The 21,308-nt window shown below is 43.0% G+C and overlaps 2 protein-coding genes across 2 annotated transcripts in view; one reads left to right on the top strand and one right to left on the bottom strand.

Annotated features, from left to right (window-relative positions):
• The first annotated feature begins 617 nt into the window (after window positions 1–617).
• On the top strand, window positions 618–19,595 carry LOC110491529 (S-adenosylmethionine synthase). Its single transcript, XM_036946413.2, has 9 exons — window positions 618–957; window positions 10,002–10,079; window positions 11,194–11,316; window positions 13,145–13,257; window positions 13,347–13,490; window positions 16,717–16,935; window positions 17,488–17,670; window positions 17,793–17,926; window positions 18,186–19,595. The coding sequence occupies exons 1-9, from the start codon at window positions 870–872 to the stop codon at window positions 18,286–18,288; spliced, it is 1,185 nt and encodes a 394-aa protein (XP_036802308.1). The 5' UTR covers window positions 618–869; the 3' UTR covers window positions 18,289–19,595.
• LOC110491531 (transmembrane protein 150A) overlaps window positions 19,316–21,308 on the bottom strand; it is a 29,191-nt gene continuing 27,198 nt past the window's right edge. The window contains exon 8 of the mRNA XM_021565052.3: window positions 19,316–21,190. Coding sequence (XP_021420727.1) covers window positions 20,943–21,190 — 248 coding nt within the window. The 3' untranslated portion in view covers window positions 19,316–20,942. The remainder of the gene's footprint in view (window positions 21,191–21,308) is intronic.

The raw sequence follows: 21,308 nt of genomic DNA, 5'->3' as shown, positions 1-21,308 counted from the left end.
GGGGCCAGGGTCAGCGATGTCTTGTAGCAGATGGGTTGACAAGAAAATCAACTCAAACATGAAACTCAAACATATGTTTCATTTTTTAAGAAACAAGCAATGCTTTATCCTTAACACTTCTTGTCCATTCTAAAAAAAAATACATGTAAATAATTTGATGGTTCATCATTTAATGCTCAACTGAATGCATTGCATCATGCTGTATAGTGCCTAGTTTCAATCAGGCATGTCTTCATTAGAAGCATGGATTCCAGCAGCTACTGCCAGGGCTGGGCTTATAACTCTACCGGGTCTGTCTCTGTGTACACAGGCACAGTGATCCCGCCAGGAAAGTGAGGGGCCCCTTGTGACAAAAAAAGAGAGAATAGGGGGGGAAAGACAGGAGAAGCCACTCCATAAAATGAATATACATTTTTCACAGTAATATAATACACCACTCCATGTGGTGACTTTCTATGAACAGGGCATTCATTGAATAAACCTCAAGTAAGACAGTGGTTGAATGAAAGGGTCCGCTGCTCAGCACAAGAGGAGTTAAAAACAAGTTTATCCTGGAAATTGTAATCCCTCTCTCCCTCTTCTGAATGGTCTAACCCACCGGTTCACATGACCCCCACCCCCTTTCACGGAGAGTGTATGAGTGTGTGTGCATGAGTGTGTATGTTGTCCTTGCCTTATATAGAGGAAAGTTGTGGCTCCAGTAGTCTCCCACATTCCCTCTCTCCTCCCTCTTTCTCTCTTAGCCTCTTGCGTAGAAGGACGCAGTAGCTGGTACAGCAGCCTCTCTGCTCAACCCGTCATTTACTATAGTATTTAGGCTTTTTAGCCTACTCTAACTTCCTCTGCATCGTTGAGCTGCTCAGATCACAATGAACGGGCCAGTGGACGGATTGTATGACGCTGAGCACTATGGGTCATTCATGTTTACCTCTGAGTCTGTGGGAGAAGGACACCCAGGTGAGTAGACAGCTCTAGTCTGGATACCATAACACCACTATGCCTTTGCATGGTCCCCATGAAACAGAACAGAACCATAGAATGTCATGCACTGCATCAATAGAAAGTTTGTTTTCTTCTTCGAGATCCCACCGCTGACACCAATGGGTTTTATGAATTAGTTGTACTTGTATTTGAATGGTTGCTTATGCCATGCAGGAAGAAGCGGAAGGAGTAGACACAAAGGAGCGGATTCACTAAGAGTTTGCACCATGTAAACTGAGAGGAAACATATTGAGAAAGTACAGAAGTTGGCAGTAGAATTGGATGCATGCACAACTCAATCAAACTGGGAGCATGCTACAGAGGTGCTGTAGAGACATACCATTGACAATTTATGGATGCATGTGTTGCTGTTACTCCCCAGTTACTCCAGTAGGACGGGTCAAGCAAATGGAAGGGGACGGTGGTATAATATACTTTCACCTCTGTTGACATACAGTAGGCCTACTATATTCCTGACAGTACTTACAGTACTAACTGCTACTCTGAATGTGTAATTATGAATATAAATATTGATACATACTTGCCAAAGCACCCTCTCTCTCTTTCTTGCTCCCTTCAATATAGTATGATGTATACTCCAAACTAGAGGAGGCTGCTGAGGGAAGGATGGCTCATAATAATGGCTAGAACGGATGGAATGGAATGGCATCAAACACCTAGAAACCACCAACCTCCTGTGCTCCACACATAATTACACATACACCCGGAGCAGTGGCATGCAACTTAGGCAACATATGCCCTAACACCTGCCTCATGATGGCCAAGTACCTTCTCTGCATTTAATGTCACAATGTGTTCAGAGACAACTTGATCTGCTCACATATCAATTACTGTATCACACTTTCCCTCACTAATTATGGTAGGCTCTCATGAATGTCTCATGTTAAAAACACTCCACTCATTACTTAATACATGTTTTGATATGCATGTTTTGATATATCTGTTGGCCACAGATACCTTTTTTAAAAAAGGTAGGCGCGTGGATCAGAAAACAAGTCACTATCTGCTGTGACCACCATTTGCCTCATGTATTCAAGTAGAGTTGAACAGGCTGTTGAATGTGGCCTGTGGAATGTTATCCCACTCCTTTTCAATGGCTGTGCGAAGTTGCTGGATATTGGCGGGAACTGGAACACGCTACCATTCACGTCAATCCAGAGCATCCCAAACATGCTCAAGTGGTGAGTGTGCAGGCCATGGAAGCATTGGGATATTTTCAGCTTCCAGGCATTGTGTACAGATCCTTTCGACATGGGGCCGTGCATTATCATGCTGAAACATGAGATGATGGCGGCAGAGCATTGGCACGACAATGCCCCTCTGGATCTCGTCACGGTATCTCTGTGCATTAAAATTGCCATCATTAAAATGCAATTGTGTTCATTGTCCCTAGTTTATGCCTGCCCATTCCATAACCTCACCGCCACCATGGGACACTCTGTTCACAACGTCAGCAAACTGCTCGCTCACACGATGCTATACACGTGGCCTGCGGTTGTGAGGCCGGTTGGAGGTACTAACAGATTCTCTAAAATGATGTTGGAGGCGGCTTTTGGTAGAGAAATTAACATTAAATTATTTGGCAACAGCTCTGGTGGACATTCCTGCAGTCAGCATGCCAATTGCACGCTCCCTCAAAACTTAAGACATCTGTGGCATTGTGTTGTGTGACAAAACTGCACATTTTAGAGAGGCCTTTTATTGTCCCCAGGACAAGGTGCAAATTTGTGCACAATATTTGAGAGAAATAAGCTTTTTGTGCGCATGGATGATTTCTGGGATTTTTTTATTTCAGCTCAGGAATCATGAGGCTAACACTACTTGTTGCGTTTATATTTTTGTTCAGTGTAAATGGGTGAAAACCAGATACATAAGGGTTACAAACATAACAATTAAGCAAAATATGTATTTATTTTATTTATGTATTTATTTAGATTGACGGGTGAAGACTGAATATCTCATATCTCTTTAAATGAAGGCATATCAACATCAATCAAAGAATATAACACAAATTATTGTGAATATGAAATAGTTTGAACACTCAACCTCCTTGTGAAGTTTACACAATATGTTGATATATGCACATATATGGTGGTGTATATTGACTGCTGGTGGGGAGGAAAACACGCTACAGAGGTATGCATTAACAGAACTAAAGCTATTCCGAGGGTTGGAGCACCTAATACGAGCCAACCAAGAGTAGTACTCTGACGGAAGGGTGAAATATAATCTAGGTCTTGACTTGGCTTCTGCCATGTGCAGCAAAAGGTCAAGCCAGGAAACTACCTCATCAACTTCAGGAGGCTCATTATGGTCAGTTACAGTGTCTTCAGAAAGTATTCATGCCCATTGACTTATTCCACATTTTGTTTTGTTACAGCCTGAATTCAACATTTATTAAATATTTTTTTCTTACCCATCTACACACAATACCCCATAATGACAAAGTGAAAATGTGTTTTTAGATTTCTTTTGCAAATCTATTGAAAATCGAATAGAGAAATATTACATTTACATACTCCCAACCAAGCAAAAAGACACTAACTGCTCATTTGTTTGAAAATGAGTTAATGTCATTTTTGCTACATTAAATACATGCTTAATCATGTAGACACGTATCCTACCTCTATTGTATTGTGTTTTGGAGAAAATGGGGGTCATGTTAACTGCATAAAGTTACTGTGAGACCAAGCCATTTTTCTCAGTTCCATGCAATGAGCAGGTACTGCCTTTTTGCTTGGTCGGGTAGCATAAGTATTCACACCCCTGAGTCAATACTTTGTAGATGCACCTTCGGTGGTGATTAGAGCTTTGAATAATCTTGGGTATGTCTGTATCAGCTTTGCACATCTGGATTTGGGGATTTTCTCCCATTCTTCCTAGCAGATATTCTCAAGCTCTGTTAAGTTAGATGGGGAGTGATGGTTAACAGCAATCTTCAAGTCTTTCATGTTTTTAGACATTTTTGCAAATGTATTGAAAATGAAATTCAGAAATATCTACTTTACATGAAGTACAACTACAATAAAACAATAAAACTACAATACCTCTCGCCATCTGGCCATCTGGCTTCCCTGTTCCACTTTACATAAAGTACAACTACAATAAAACAATAAAACTACAATACCTCTCGCCATCTGGCCATCTGGCTTCCCTGTTCCACTTTACATGAAGTACAACTACAATAAAACAATAAAACTACAATACCTCTTTCGCCATCTGGCCATCTGGCTTCCCTGTTCCATCTACTGCACCCTATGATCACTTGGCTACATAGCTGATGCCTGCTGGACTGTTCATTAATCACAGTACTCCATTTAGTTTATTTTTGTTTATATGTCGGCCCCAGCCTTGAACTCAGGCCCTGTGTGTAGTTAACCGACCCTCTCTGCCCATTCATCACCATTTTACCTGTTGTTGTCTTAACTGATTAGCTGTTGTTGTCTTACCCGTTGTTGTCTTAGCTAGCTCTGCCAATCAATACTTGTGATTGCTTTATGTCTCTCTCAAATGTCAATATTTCTTATACACTGTTGTTTAGGATAGTTATCATTGTTTTAGTTTACTGCGGAGCTACTTGTCCCACTCAACATGCCTCAGATACCTTCTTTGTCCCACCTCCCACACATGCGGTGACCTCACCCAGCATAACTAGCCCGTCCAGAGATGCAACCTCTCTTATCATCACTCGGTGCCTGGGTTTACCTCCACTGTACCCGCACCCCACCATACCCCTGTCTGTACATTATGCCCTGAATCTATTTTACCACGCCCAGAAATCTGCTCCTTTTATTCTCTGTCCCCAACGCACAAGACAACCAGTTTTGATAGCCTTTAGCCGTACCATCCTACTCCTCCTCTGTTCCTCGGATGATGTGGAGGTTAACCCAGGCCCTGCGTGTCCCCAGGCACTCTCATTTCTTGACTTCTGTAACCGAAAATCCTTGGTTTCATGCATGTTAACATCAGAAGCCTCCTCACTAAGTTTGTTTTACTCACTGCTTTAGCACACTCCGCCAACCCTGATGTCCTTGCCGTGTCTGAATCCTGGTTTAGGAAACCCCCCAAAATTCTGAGATTTCCATAGCGAACTACAACATTTTCCATCAAGATAGAACTGCCAAAGGGGGAGGAGTTGCAATCTACTCCAGAGATAGCCTGCAAAGTTCTGTCATACTTTCCAGGTCTATGCCCAAACAGTTCGAGCTTCTAATTTTAAAAATGTATCTCTCCAGAATTAAGTCTCTCACTGTTGCCGCCTGTTATAGACCCCCCTTCAGCTCCCAGCTGTGCCCTGGACACCATATGTGAATTGATTGCCCCCATCTATCTTCAGAGTTCGTTCTGTTAGGTGACCTAAACTGGGATATGCTTAACACCCCGGCAGTCCTACAATCTAAACTAGATGCCCTCAATCTTACACAAATTATCAAGGAACCCACCAGGTACAACCCTAAATCTGTAAACATGGGCACACTCATAGATATTATCCTGACGAACTTGCCCTCCGAATACACCGCAAACAGGATCGCAGCGATCACTGCTTCATTGCCTGCATCCTCTATTGGTCCTCGGTCAAATGACCACCCCCTCCTCACAGTCAAACTCTCCCTAAAACACTTCTGCGAGCAGGCTTTTCTAATCGACCTGGCCAGGGTATCCTGGAAGGATATTGACCTCATCCCGTCAGTAGAGGATGCCTGGTCGTTCTTTAAAAGTGCTTTCCTCACCATCTAAAATAAGCATGCTCCTTTCAAAAAATGTAGAACTAAAAACAGATATAGCCCTTGGTTCACTCCAGACCTGACTGCCCTCGATCAGCACAAAAACATCCTATGGCGGACTGCACTAGCATTGAATAGTCGCCGCGATATGCAACTTTTCAGGAAGTCAGGAACCAATACACGCAGTCAGTCAGGAAAGCAAAGGCTAGCTTTTTCAAACAGAAATTTGCATCCTGTAGCTCTAACTCCAAAATGTTTTGGGACACTGTAAAGTCCATGAAGAATAAGATCACCTCCTCCCAGCTGCCCACTGCACTGAGGCTAGGTAACACTGTCACCACTGATAAATCCACGATAATCGAGAATTTCAATAAGCATTTGCCATGCTTTCCTCCTGGCTACCCCAACACTGGCCAACAGCTCCGCAACCCCCTCAGCTACTTGTCCAAGCCTCCCCAGCTTCTCCTTCGCCCAAATCCAGATAGCAGATGTTCTGAAATAGCTGCAAAACCCGGACCCGTACAAATCAGCTGGGCTAGACAATCTGGACCCTCTCTTTCTAAAATTATCCGCCGCCATTGTTGCAACCCCTATTACCAGTCTGTTCAACCTCTCTTTCGTATCGTCCGAGATCCCTAAAGATTGGAAAGCTGCCGCGGTCATCTCCATCTTCAAAGGGGGTGACACTCTAGACCCAAACTGTTATAGACCTATATCCATCCTGCCCTGCCTTTCAAAAGTATTCAAAGCCAAGCTAATAAACAGATCACTGACCAATTTGAATCCCACCATACCTTCTCCACTGTGCAATCCGGTTTTCGAGCTGGTCACGGGTGCACCTCAGCCACGCTCAAGGTACTAAACGATATCATAACCGCCATCGATAAAAGACAGTACTGTGCAGCTGTCTTCATCGACCTGGCCAAGGCTTTAGACTCTGTCAATCACGGTATTCTTATCGGCAGACTCAGCAGCCTTGGTTTCTCAAATGACTGCCTCGCCTGGTTCACCAACTACTTCTCAGACAGAGTTCAGTGTGTCAAATTGGAGGGCCTGTTGTCCGGACCTCTGGCAGTCTCTATGGGGGTACCACAGGGTTCAATTCTCGGGCCGACTCTTTTCTCTGTATATATCAACGATGTCGCTCTTGCTGTGGGTGATTCCCTGATCCACCTCTATGCAGACGTCACCATTCTGTATACATATGTCCCTTCTTTGGACACTGTGTTAACTAACCTCCAAACAAGCTTCAATGCCATACAACACTCCTTCCGTGGCCTCCAACTGCTCTTAAACGCTAGTAAAACTAAATGCATGCTTTTGAACAGTTCGCTGCCCGCACCTGCCCACCCGACTAGCATCACTACTCCATACGGTACTGAATTAGAATATGTGGATAACTACAAATACCTAGGTGTCTGGCTAGACTCTCCTTCCAGACTCATATTAAACATCTCCAATCCAAAATTAAATCTAAAATTGGCTTCCTATTTCGCAACAAAGCCTCTTTCACTCACGCCTCCAAACATACCTTCATAAAACTGACTCCTAGCGATCCTCGACTTCAGCGATGTCATTTACAAAATAGCTTCCAACACTCTACTCAACAAACTGGATGCAGTCTATCACAGTGCCATCTGTTTTGTCACCAAAGCGCCTTATATCATCCACCACTGCGACCTGTATGCTCTAAACGGCTGGTCCTCGCTACATATTCGTCGCCAGACCCACTGGCTCCAGGGCATCTATAAGTCTATGCTAGGTAAAGTTCCGCCTTATCTCAGCTCACTGGTCACGATAACAACCCCCCCGTAGTACGCGCTCCAGCTGGTATATCTCACTGGTCATCCCCAAAGCCAATACCTCCTTTGAACGCCTTTCCTTCCAGTTCTCTGCTGCCAATGACTGTAACGAATTGCAAATATTGCTGAAGCTGGAGACTTACATTTCCCTCACTAACATTAAACATCAGCTATCTGAGCAGCTAACTGATCGCTGCAGCTGTACATAGCCCATCTTTAAATAACCACCCTGTCACGTTCTGACCTTTATTTCCTTTGTTTTGTCTTTATTAAGTATGGTCAGGGTATGAGTTAGGGTGGGCAGTCTATGTTTGTTTTTCTATGTTTGGTTTCTGTTTCGGCCTAGTATGGTTCTTAATCAGAGGCAGTTGTCTCTGATTGAGAATCATACTTAGGTATCCTGGGTTTCACTGTTGGTTTGTGGGTGTTTGTTTCCGTGTGAGTGTTTGTCGCCACACGGTACTGTTTCGGTTTTAGTTTTCATCACATCGTTTATTGTTTTGTATTTCAGTGTTCAGTTCGTTTTTAATAAATCGTCATGAACACTTACCACGCTGCATCTTGGTCCGATCCTTACTCCTCTTCAGACGAAGATGAAATCTACCGTTACACACCCAATCTACCTACCTCATCCCCATATTTTTTTAAATGTACTTTTCTGCTCTTTTGCACACTAGTATTTCTACTTGCACATCACCATCTGCTCATCTATCACTCCAGTGTTAATTTGCTAAATTGTAATTACTTCGCTACTATGGCCTATTTATTGCCTTACCTCCTCACGCCAATTGCACACACTGTATATAGACTTTCTTTTTTTCTATTGTGTTATTGACTGTGCGCTTGTTTATTCCATGTGTGCAGGGGCAAAGGTTAGTTGAGGTAATTTGTACATGTAGGTAGGGGTGAAGTTACTATGCATAGATAATAAACAGCGAGTAGCAGCAGTGTACAAAGGGGGGGGGGGGGGGGGTCAGCAGTCTTATGGCTTGGGGGTAGAAGCTGTTAAGGAGCCTTTTGGTCCTAGACCTGGTGCTCTGGTACCGCTTGCCGTGCGGTAGCAGAGAAAACAGTCTATGACTTGGGTCTATGACTATTTGACAATTTTATGGGCTTTCCTCTGACACTGCCTTTTATATTGATCCTGGATGGCAGGACGCTTGGCCCCAGTGATGTACTGGGCCGTACGCACTACCCTCTGTAGCGCCTTACGGTCAGCTGCCGAGCAGTTGCCATACCAGGCGGTGATGCAACTGGTCAGGATGCTCTCGATGGTGCAGCTGTAGAACATTTTGAGGATCTGTGTGCCCATGCTAAATATTTTCAGTCTCCTGGGGGGGAATAGGTTTTGTTGTGCACTCTTCACGACTGTCTTTGTGTGTTTGGACTATAATAGTTTGTTGGTGATGTGGACACTAAGGAACTTGAAACTCTCAACCCGCTCCACTACATCCCTGTCGATGTTAATGGGGTCCTGTTTATCTTTCCCTCGATCCTGACTAGTCTCCCAGTCCCTGCCGCTGAAAAACATCCCCACAGCATGATGCTGCCACCACAATTCTTTACCGTAGGGATGGTGCCAGGTTTCCTCCAGACGTGATGCTTGGCATTCAGGCCAAATAGTTCAATCTTGGTTTCATCAGACCAGAGAATCTTGTTTCTCATGGTCTGAGAATCCTTTAGGTGCCGTTTGGCAAACCAAGCGGGCTGTCATGTGTCTTTTACTGACGAGTGTCTTCCGTCTGGCCACTCTACCACGAAGGCCTGATTGGAGTGCTGCAGAGATGGACAATTCCTTCGACCTCATGGATTGGTTTTTCCTCTGAAATGCACTGTCAACTGTGGGACCTTATATAGACAGGTGTGTGCCTTTCCAAATCATGTCCCATCAATTTAATTGACCACAGGTGGACTCCAATCAAGTTGTAGAAACATCAAGGATGATCAATGGAAACAGGATGCACCTGAGCTCAATTTTGACTCTCAAAGCAAAGGGGCTGAGTTCTTATGTAAATAAGGTATTTCTGGTTTTTATTTTTAATACATTTGCAACAAAAAACAACAACATTTTCTTGCTTTGTCATCACGGGGTATTGTGTGTAGATTGATGATTATTCTTTAAAAAAAAATCTATTTTAGAATAGGTTTGTAACGTAACAAAATGTGGAAAAAGGGAATGGGTCTGAATACTTTCCGAATGCACTGTAAGTCAAGGGGTATGAATACTTTCTGTACAACACCTACAGTAGCAACCTGATCAAGAGTTTTGGACCTCTTGGTGTAGCTGTTAAGGTGTTGGACTGACAGCCACAGTTACCCAGGTTTGACTTCCTATCAGGCTAATCCCCCAAATACACTCCTGGGTTTATTAATAATCTACATCCCGTTGCATTACCAAACAATTATGCAAACAGAGTCAAGGCTACATTGTTGACATTGACAAATTAATGACATTACAACATTTTTTTTCCAGATAAGATATGTGACCAGATCAGTGACGCTGTGCTGGATGCTCACCTGAAGCAGGATCCAGATGCCAAGGTGGCCTGTGGTGAGTTGAGAACATCTCACCTCTATATAGCAGCAGAGGACAAACTTCTCAGCCTTTGATCAGGGATGTACCGATGTAGAACTTGATCACCTTTTTGCAGGAGAACCTTTCCTGCAATGCAGAACATTTAACACATGTAATGTATTTGAGGTTTAAAAAGGCTTTTGAATTTTGTAATTCCCACTTTTCAGAATTAAAAAATGTATCAATCATTATAATCCACACAATAAGTCACATTTCCTGTTGGTGAGCGTCTCAGAGTAGGAGGAGTGCTGATCTCGGATCACCTTTGGCTAAAAGTTCACAAGGATTATGAGCGCTCCTATTTTGAGACGCTTGAATCATACAGACCCAGATGCTGTTGAAGTTCTTCAGTCTTTGGCCTGAGCATGGATTATTTACTGAAACGACGGACCGTCTATCTCAAAATGTTATACTCTTTTCAGGAAAATGTACACTGAGTGTACAAAACATTATGAACATGACATAGACTGACCAGGTGAATCCAGGTGACAGCTATGATCCCTTATTGATGTCACCTGTTAAATCCACTTCAATCAGGGGAGGAGACAGGTTAAAGATGGATTTTTAAGCCTTAAGACAGTAGAGACACGGATTGTGTATGTGTGCCATTCAGAGGGTGAAGGGGCAAGACAAGGTTTAAGTGCCTTTGAATGGGGTATGGTAGTAGGTGTCAGGCGTACCGGTTTCTGTCAAGAATTGCAACGCTGCTGGGCTTTTCAGGCTCAACGGCTTCTGGTGTGTATCAAGCAGTGGCGGCTGCTGAGGGGAGGACGGCACATAATAATGGCTGGAACAGAGCTAATGGAATGGCATCAAACACATGGAAACCATTCCACTCATTCTGCTCCAGCCATTGCCACGAGCCCGTCCTCCTGTGGTATCAAGAATGGTCCACCACCCAAAGGACATCCAGCCAACTTGACACAACTGTGGGAAGCATTGGAGTCAACGTCTACACCTTGTAGAGTCCATGCTGAGGCTGTTCTGAGGACAAAAAGGGGGTGCAAAAAGGTGTCCTAATGTTTTGTACACTCGTTGTATGATCATCAGGCATACGGTCAGCATTCTAACCATTGTGTGTTGTGAACAGAGACTGTGTGTAAGACCGGCATGGTGCTACTCTGCGGGGAGATTACATCTCGGGCCAACGTGGACTACCAGACGATTGTGAGGGATACCATCAGGCAAATCGGCTATGACAACTCAGATAAAGGTAATATTGGACTAGGATAAATAATTTCCTCTACCCAAGTACAGTATACAGAGCCTTGCGAAAGTATTCGGCCCCCTTGAACTTTGCGACCTTTTGCCACATTTCAGGCTTCAAACATAAAGATATAAAACTGTATTTTTTTGTGAAGAATCAACAACAAGTGGGACACAATCATGAAGTGGAACGACATTTATTGGATATTTCAAACTTTTTTAACAAATCAAAAACTGAAAAATTGGGCGTGCAAAATTATTCAGCCCCTTTACTTTCAGTGCAGCAAACTCTCTCCAGAAGTTCAGTGAGGATCTCTGAATGATCCAATGTTGACCTAAATGACTAATGAGGATAAATACAATCCACCTGTGTGTAATCAAGTCTCCGTATAAATGCACCTGCACTGTGATAGTCTCAGAGGTCCGTTAAAAGCGCAGAGAGCATCATGAAGAACAAGGAACACACCAGGCAGGTCCGAGATACTGTTGTGAAGAAGTTTAAAGCCGGATTTGGATACAAAAAGATTTCCCAAGCTTTAAACATCCCAAGGAGCGCTGTGCAAGCAATAATATTGAAATGGAAGGAGTATCAGACCACTGCAAATCTACCAAGACCTGGCCGTCCCTCTAAACTTTCAGCTCATACAAGGAGAAGACTGATCAGAGATGCAGCCAAGAGGCCCATGATCACTCTGGATGAACTGCAGAGATCTACAGCTGAGGTGGGAGACTCTGTCCATAGGACAACAATCAGTCGTATATTGCACAAATCTGGCCTTTATGGAAGAGTGGCAAGAAGAAAGCCATTTCTTAAAGATATCCATAAAAAGTGTTGTTTAAAGTTTGCCACAAGCCACCTGGGAGACACACCAAACATGTGGAAGAAGGTGCTCTGGTCAGATGAAACCAAAATTGAACTTTTTGGCAACAATGCAAAACGTTATGTTTGGCGTAAAAGCAACACAGCTGAACACACCATCCCCACTGTCAAACATGGTGGTGGCAGCATCATGGTTTGGGCCTGCTTTTCTTCAGCAGGGACAGGGAAGATGGTTCAAATTGATGGGAAGATGGATGGAGCCAAATACAGGACCGTTCTGGAAGAAAACCTGATGGAGTCTGCAAAAGACCTGAGACTGGGACGGAGATTTGTCTTCCAACAAGACAATGATCCAAAACATAAAGCAAAATCTACAATGGAATGGTTCAAAAATAAACATATCCAGGTGTTAGAATGGCCAAGTCAAAGTCCAGACCTGAATCCAATCGAGAATCTGTGGAAAGAACTGAAAACTGCTGTTCACAAATGCTCTCTATCCAACCTCACTGAGCTCGAGCTGTTTTGCAAGGAGGAATGGGAAAAAATGTCAGTCTCTCGATGTGCAAAACTGATAGAGACATACCCCAAGCGACTTACAGCTGTAATCACAGCAAAAGGTGGCGCTACAACGTATTAACTTAAGGGGGCTGAATAATTTTGCACGCCCAATTTTTCAGTTTTTGATTTGTTAAAAAAGTTTGAAATATCCAATAAATGTCGTTCCACTTCATGATTGTGTCCCACTTGTTGTTGATTCTTCACAAAAAAATACAGTTTTATATCTTTATGTTTGAAGCCTGAAATGTGGCAAAAGATCGCAAAGTTCAAGGGGGCTGAATACTTTCGCAAGTCACTGTACATGACATTGCCCTCCCACTACCCTTTTCTTTTCATCATGAGTTGTCATAGCCCAGGTGTGCACAACATACCCCCCCCCACCCAGGCAGGGCCAGATTAAGTTAGTTAAATCCGGCCCACATGGCAGTTATTGCATGTCATGTTTCACTCCCCTCAGGTTTTGACTATAAGACCTGTAACGTGCTGGTGGCTCTGGAGCAGCAGTCCCCTGACATCGCCCAGGGAGTTCACATTGACCGGATGGAGAATGACATTGGAGCAGGAGACCAGGTGATTAAACAGATCCTTCAACAATTGGGGTCTGAGGCATTAGGTGTGTGAGGTGATCTTATTCTAAACTGCCTGTGCTTGGTTTGCAGGGTCTGATGTTTGGCTATGCCACTGATGAGACCGAGGAGTGCATGCCTCTCACCATCGTCCTCGCCCACAAACTCAATGCCAAGATGGCTGAATTGAGGCGGAACGGCACTGTCCCCTGGCTCCGCCCTGACTCCAAGACACAGGTATGATGATGGTTAAGCTCAAAGATGGGCAGTATTTCGGATCCATGTATTTGAAATATGCATTTCAATAACTTTGGAGTATGTTGTCAATTGTATTACCATGGGCTGAACTACACTCCAATGTATTTTGTAACAAGATACTTTCGACAGCTGTAATTTGTATTTACAAAATACTTTTCTACACTGTTTTTTTTAGAGGTTCACCATTTTGTGGCCCCCCTTTCACCCATGATTGGTATCAGAAGTTTGATAGCACTATGGTGTGATAAGACCATCTGCAAAATTAACTAAATATAAATGTGTGTGTAAAAATGGACAATTGCAAAGCATGCAGTGTATTACTTGAATGAGCTCTGACCCCCCCCCCCCCCCAAAAAAAAATATAACAATCTAGAAGGGATACAGCAAAACTGACTTTTCGTACCAGGTTTAAGGAGAACTTAGGCAGCAGGTTAGGATAATTAATGTAGCAGGCTAGGAGAATTAAGTTAAACTGTATCCCATCTAGATTTGACATTATAAGGCCAATAATAGTACCCAGTGTGCTTTGCAGTTCATTTTGATATGTACATTTAGGTTATTTCGCAGACACTATTATACAAAGTGACTTACGGTGAGTGCATTCAACTAAGGCAGAATAACAACAACATATCACAGTCATAGCAAGTCAAAGGTTTCAGTAGACATTACTGAGAAGGTTGTTGCTGTTCTGGCCGGTTAATTGCAAATGTATTTGCGTATTTTAACATACAAATACATGTATTTTAATTAAATACATTTCAAAATACAAGTATTTTGTAGTTTATTATGATACATTGATCTTTCCGGTATTTTGTCATTTTTGACGATCCCTGGTTATGTTCTGACTGACGAGCCTGGAGCCGATCCTTGTTATCATTCCATTATACATCAGTTAGGTGTTTTCATAAATGGCCATTGAACATGAACCCTCTCAAAGCAACAGGAGCTCACCTTTTTTGGAGACCCACTGTCCCTTGCTTTCCAATATCCAGTCTTTAATAAACACACACACACACACACACACACACACACACACACACACACACACACACACACACACACACACACACACACACACACACACCAACACACACACACACACACACACACACACACACACACACACACACACACACACTCATGTGCACATCCTCACAAGTCAAGGTGATTGCCTTTAAAGTCAAATGGACTGGAAGCTATTCTTGTGTTTACACTGAACCCAGTCACAGATATTGTTTTATACCGTGACCATGATGACATTGAGAACATGGATTCCAAGGCCTGGACTCTTCCGTGGTCTGTTTTACTCTCCTCCCCCATCTTCCCATGGACAACTCTCATTGGTCTTTAGGGGAGACAGTTGTCCATCTGTCCCACAGGGGCCCTTGGGAAAAGCTCCAGCACTAAAGTGTTTTTTTTTGGAATCTGAGAACTCTCTCAAAGTGCTATTTGGAGTTCCAGGGGTTCAGTGGCGACGAAAGTGAAGTGTGCCACATTTCATCTTGGCGCAGGAGATCTATCAAATCTAATTTTATTTGTCACTTGCTTTGTAAAACCAACAGGTTTTGGCATTTTCTCAACCAGCTTCAGCTGGAATGCTTTTCCAACAGTCTTGAAGGAGTTCCCACATATGCTGAGCACTTGTTGGCTGCTTTTCCTTCACTCTATGGTCCAACTCATCCCAAACCATCTCAATTGATTGTGATTGTGGAGGCCAGGTCGTCTGATGCAGCACTCCACCACTCTCCTTCTTGGTAAATTTGACCATGAAGGCCTGATTCACGCAGTCTCCTCTGAACAGTTGATGTTGAGATGTGTCTGTTACTTGAACTCTGTGAAGCATTTATTTGGGCTGCAATTTCTGAGGCTGGTAACTCTAATGAACTTATCCTCTGCAGCAGAGGTAACTCTGTGTCTTCCTTTCCTGTGGCGGTCCTTGTTAGAGGCAGTTTCATCAAAGCGTTTTCAAAGTTCTTGAAATTTTCAGTATTTACTGACCTTCGTGTCTTAAAGTAATGATGGTCTGTCGTTTCTCTTTGCTTATTTGAGCTGTTCTTGCCATAATACGGACTTGGTCTTTTACGAAATAGTAATCTAATAATAAATAATCTAATAAATAATAATCTTCTGTATACCACCCCTACCTGGTCACAACACAACTGATTGGCTCAAATGCTTTTAAGAAGGAAAGAAATTCCACAAATTAACTTTTAACAAGGGACACCTGTTAATTGAAATGCATTCCAGGTGACTACCTCATGAAGCTGGTTGAGAGAATGCCAAGAGTGTGCAACACTGTCATCAAGGCAAAGGGTGGCTACTTTGAAGAATCTCAAAAATAAAATAGATTTTGATTTGTTTAACACTTTTCTGATTGCTAAATGAATCCATATGTGTTATTTTATAGTTTTGATGTCTTCACTATTATTCTACGATGTAGAAAATAGTCAAAATAAAGAAAAACCCTTGAATGAATAGGTGTGTCCAAACCTTTGACTGGTACTGTATGTGCCAAGTTGCTCTCTCAGAGTATCATAATGGACATGCAACTTTGACTTTCTCCACTTGCGCTCTGCCTTCCTGTAATTTCTCTTCAATTGATTTGTTTCCTCACTCATCCGAGGGGCTGCGTTTGGATGTGTCCTTTTTCAACTTAACTGGAACTATGGCATCAATGGTTGCCCTTAGTTTGCTGTTAAAGTTATCACAAGAGGAAGGCAGAATAGGTGGAGGAGTATTGTTCATACACTCAATAAAATCTGTGGCAACTTCAGAGGTAAAATAATGTTTCTTACGAATGCATTCAGTAATACCCTGTGCTATGGGCAACAAGGTAGTACAAAATACAGATAAAGTAACATCAACAATAGAGGATATGTCAGTAGAAAGCCCCTTGGTAATAACCAGGTCCAGAGTATGGCCGTGGTTATGGGTGGGCCCAGCACCATGTTGGATAAAGTCCATAGAGCTCAAAATATTAATAAATTCAATGGCCTTGTAGTCAGATTCTTTGTCAACATGAATATTAAAATCCCCCAACACAATGATTTTATCGCAGTTCTCAGGCTTTTGTTCCAGCCCAACAGTAACACCTGATATGAGTAAGTATGGCTCAGAATGAAGATTAGTCATTTGATTAGATATTATTTTAAAGGTGTGTTAGTGCTGGGCTGGAAAACTCTCCCCTCACGCCCCTTCTCTCTAGGTGACAGTTCACTACACCCAGGAGAACGGGGCGGTGATCCCTCGTAGAGTTCACACAGTGGTCATCTCAGTGCAGCACGACGACTACGTGAGCCTGGAAGAGCAGAAGGAGATACTGAAGGAGAAGGTCATCAAGGCCGTTGTGCCGGCCAGGTACCTGGACGACAACACCATCTATCACCTGCAGCCCAGCGGACGCTTTGTGATTGGCGGGCCCCAGGTAACCATTATCATGGTCCCATTTGTTAGGTTCTAACAATCCCGGTTGAGCTATTAGAGGCCACATAGGTTTTTTACATTTGAGTTATTTAGCAGATGCTCTTATTCAATTTGGGGTTAAATGCCTTGCTCAAGGGCACATTGGCAGATGTTTCACCTAGTCAGCTCGGGGATTCGAGCCAGCGACCGTCCGGTTACTGGCCCAACGCTCTCAACCACTAGGCTACCTGCCGCCCCCTCACCTCTTTAAGCCAAGGTGGCTGTTCCTCCCTCCACTAAGGAGATCTCCTGACCTTACTTTATCTACTTCCAGTTCACTTCAAGTTATCAGTAAGAGTTCCTTCCTCTCCATCAGCTCAGTTACAAAGGATGGTTGGCTCTTTGTAGTGTCTGGGTGGTGATCCGTGTAGAATCCACAGCCTGTCAACACGCAAAGTATCTGCTTGAATCATTTTATTTTATTGATGACGAGTTCATCATTTCATATGTGTGAAGGATACAACCTGTAGTCTTTGTCCGCTTTCAAACATTCATACATCTCTGTTTATGAAAGGGTGATGCTGGGGTAACCGGTAGGAAGATCATTGTGGACACATATGGTGGCTGGGGTGCCCACGGTGGCGGGGCCTTCTCTGGTAAGGACTACACCAAGGTGGACCGGTCTGCCGCCTACGCCGCACGCTGGGTCGCCAAGTCCCTGGTCAAGTCCAATCTGTGCAGGAGGGTGCTGGTGCAGGTGAGAGATTCAACCGTATACTTCTCTAAACTTTGGAGACTGTCAACCGAACCGAAGTAAACAATGCCTGTCATTTCTATTGGAACTGAGGAGTTGATATCCTGTGCGTGTTTGTGATCCAGGTGTCCTATGCCATTGGAGTGGCAGCACCATTGTCTATTTCCCTGTTCACCTATGGGTCCTCCCAGAAGAGTGAGAAGGAGCTGCTGCATATTGTCAACAAGAACTTTGACCTCCGGCCTGGGGTCATTGTCAGGTGGGACAATATTCTTGTCAATTTCCCCTCAGTCATACATAAAGTTTTTCCTGATCACTCAACCAGGCCATGAGAAATTCTGGGCCTTAGTTATAAGCAACAAATAGGTTCCAGAGTTTTTCCTGATCAGGTCACATGCTAAGAAAATCTTATTGTTCTAGTCTTGTGTGCTCGTGTGTATGTAAATATTCCCTGTCGTCAACACTAAGTGGCAGCAATGGGATTTGTCTGGAATACCTTGCTGGATATTTGTCCACAGAGACCTGGACCTGAAAAGGCCCATCTATCAGAAGACGGCCTGCTACGGCCACTTTGGCAGGAAGGAGTTTCCCTGGGAGGTGGCCAAGAACCTCAACTTCTAGTGTGTGGTGCGGTAGGCAACGGGCAACGGTGACATGGGCAGCTGTCTACGTTGACCAGTACGCGACAGCCATGCTGGCAGCTGTTAGGGGTACAGGGGAGGGTGGGCAAGGTTGGAGTAAGGGGGAGTGTACTCTCTCTCGCTCTCTCTTTGGCTGAAAACTGAAAACCCAAACATCTCGGTCATAAGATAAGGGGCGGTGGCTATGACCTCAATGGCCATCAGATATGTGAGATGGCTGATTGGCATTTTCAAAGTATTTTTAACATTTACTACACACCCCCAGATATGTGGCTTGTCTCACAAACACAACCTCCTTTTTGGTGCAGTTTTCATTTTTGTTTGTTTTCAGTAATGCCTAAAACATTCATCTGGATAAAAAAAGAAATTGGGTTAACTACACTTGTCCTGTTGTAACCGCTAAAACCGCCTGTTGTTATTATGCAAATGACCAAATCTAAAGGTAGAATAGCCATACTTTACGTAGCAGTTACATATACTTTAAGGCCCAATGCAGCTGTTTTTTAAAATGATCTCAATATCAAAAAGAATGTGGGTAACAATTAAACACTTTACTATAGTAGTTCAAATTAAAATGGTCAAATAGCTTTTTTTGTGTGCAAAAAACAGTGGTCTGAGTGAGGGACCTAATTGGAGGGGCCTAATGGGAAAGGATATGCATCCTGAAAAATAACTGTTATTGGCAGAGAGTATTGTATTTTCAACAATATGATACAAAACACAGAAAACTATTTTGACTGCACTGGGTCTTTTAATACTAATTGATACCATCAAAGAACACCTGTTAACTACACTCTATTTGACATGCTGTGATTGACATGTGAAGTGGTGTTCATTCTTAATTCCTTTTATCCAAACTTTTTCTAACAAAATTCAGGGAAGGGTTTTCAAGTAAAGTTGATCAATTAGAGGTTCAATAGTATAGTTGAGTGCTTTGTGAAACTTCGTTCAAATCAAGGCACTAATACACAAAATCTCTTGGAAAGAGACACACGACTTCTACATGCTTTTATGTTAGAACGCTTTTATTGTAGAGATATTACCAGAGGCAGGGCTAGCTTTTTCTGAGCGTGAAGGGTTTAGAATAAAATGGTATGTCGCCACATTTTGGTTCAATGTAGAAAAAAACGTCTGAGAATGTTGTGTCAGTGCTGTTACCTTGTCCCGATTGCTGTAACTGCTCGGAAACCAGATGAACTCAGATCCTTCATATACAGTTTGTCAATAGATAACAGGAAAATGTAAATAGGGTTTTGAACAATAAAACATGAACTGTATACGTCTTTTCATCAGTCTCTATAAGAGTTCATTCTCAGAAAAGGGTTTTATTCTTTGCTGGTGCATTGATAATGCCTTAAAGTAATAATCCACTCAAACTATCTCTTGGTATTTGTTTCATTAGTCCACTGTTGACACAGTCCCAAAATGCCTTGCATGTCAGAAATAAAGTTTTCGAGATATGGAACTTTCAAAACGCTAATTGTCATAGCCGGTGTGATACATTTTGTATCTCTGCCTGCTTGAACAGCAATGGATCCGATTGGCATGAAACATCGACTAGATAGAAGACAGCTCAGAGATTAAAAAAAAACAAAAAAAAACAATATAACATTCAAAATGGGTGAATCTTTCTTTTTAAGATACAAAAGCCCTTTGGAAAATTATGAATGATAAAAACAGGTTTGAGACGATAAATAGACAGATTTAAATCAAGTAATAAATGTGTCTATATTTGCATTAATACCTGAAGAATTGAACAGCATACATAAAACAACATGTTTGTATTAACATTTCTTCTTCTTGTCATCAATTTGGTACAAGGATACACGTTCAAAGTGATTCACTTCTCTGGTTTGCTTCCTTTCTCACTGTAACACTTTCTCTGCATCGGTTGACACTGCAACAAAACCATTGATCAGGGGGCCCTCTACTGGTTTCAATGTGTAACACACAACACCAAATAAAGGTTTTCAGACTCCTCACAAAATGAAACAACAAGGGTCACTGCACCTGAACCGAACCTCCCTTTACCCTATTTGCTTATATTTCATACAATACAACAATCAAACCTCGGATATAAAACAAATATCTCTGAGCACAGAAAACAACAATACCTCTTTTGTTTGACTTTAACTTCCCTTTAAGTTCCTGTTAAAAGGCACTGAACAGCTGGTGATGTAACAGATTTTCCTGAGTAGAAACAATGCGATGCAGAGTTCAGTGCCTGAATGGCCAAACATAATAACACAGGTACTGACCCAGCCATATTCTGCTTAGTCATTAAAGATTTTTCAGGCACTCAATCAAGACATTGGATCTGATACACGGCAAGCGAACAAGTTCTCGTAATCAAGAGTGATTACGTAATGATGAAAGGAAAAGACAGGGAAGGTGTGTGTGTGTGTGTGTGTGCACCTGCCTGTGTTCCTTCCAAAAGGCACTTGTAACATATGTTTGGTCAATGGTTAGAAAAGCTTTGGGTGCTTTAGCTATGTGCAATACCGAGCAGGTCCATTTGGAGGGTGCGTCGTCCTCATGCCCTTTGGTGGTCTATGATTGATCAGTGATCCACTCTTCCCACTCCAACCCTGTTTGTGATTGGTCAGTGGGCACAGAAGCCTGCCTTTGATAGGCCTACAGCATTGCTATGCCATCTGGTTGGTAGTGGTGGTTGGGCCCTCCTGCCTCCTCGGCCTTGTGGTCACTGCTGGAAAAGCCCTGGACACCCCCTCTGGCCAGCACCATAAGGGTATCCCCGGACATGTCCCCAAACTCAAAGGCAAAGGTCCCAAAGAAGAGCATGATGATGATGCAGAAGAGCCACTCAAAGATGGCGGAGGCGTGTTGCAGGGCAAAGCTCTCCTGGACAAAGAAGACACCGCCTGGGAGGGACAGAGGGTTAAGGAGAACAACAGCACCTATCTAGACAGAGGGACTACTGAGAGATAGCATGTGGAAACACACTTGCGTGCACACGCACACACACACACTTATATCAAC

The sequence above is a fragment of the Oncorhynchus mykiss genome, chromosome 16, assembly GCF_057628025.1.
Source record: "Oncorhynchus mykiss isolate SJ-2025 chromosome 16, ASM5762802v1, whole genome shotgun sequence".
Classification (NCBI taxonomy): domain Eukaryota; kingdom Metazoa; phylum Chordata; class Actinopteri; order Salmoniformes; family Salmonidae; genus Oncorhynchus; species Oncorhynchus mykiss.
This window is presented reverse-complemented; position numbering and strand designations above follow the sequence as displayed.

Excerpts from the sequence above, each read along its gene's own strand:
- LOC110491529 (XM_036946413.2), top strand. The coding sequence starts at position 870 with ATGAACGGGCCAGTGGACGGATTGTATGACGCTGAGCACTATGGGTCA. Across the intron at positions 958-10,001 it reads TGTGGGAGAAGGACACCCAG|ATAAGATATGTGACCAGATC; the intron begins GTGAGTAGACAG and ends TTTTTTTTCCAG. Across the intron at positions 13,258-13,346 it reads ACATTGGAGCAGGAGACCAG|GGTCTGATGTTTGGCTATGC; the intron begins GTGATTAAACAG and ends CTTGGTTTGCAG.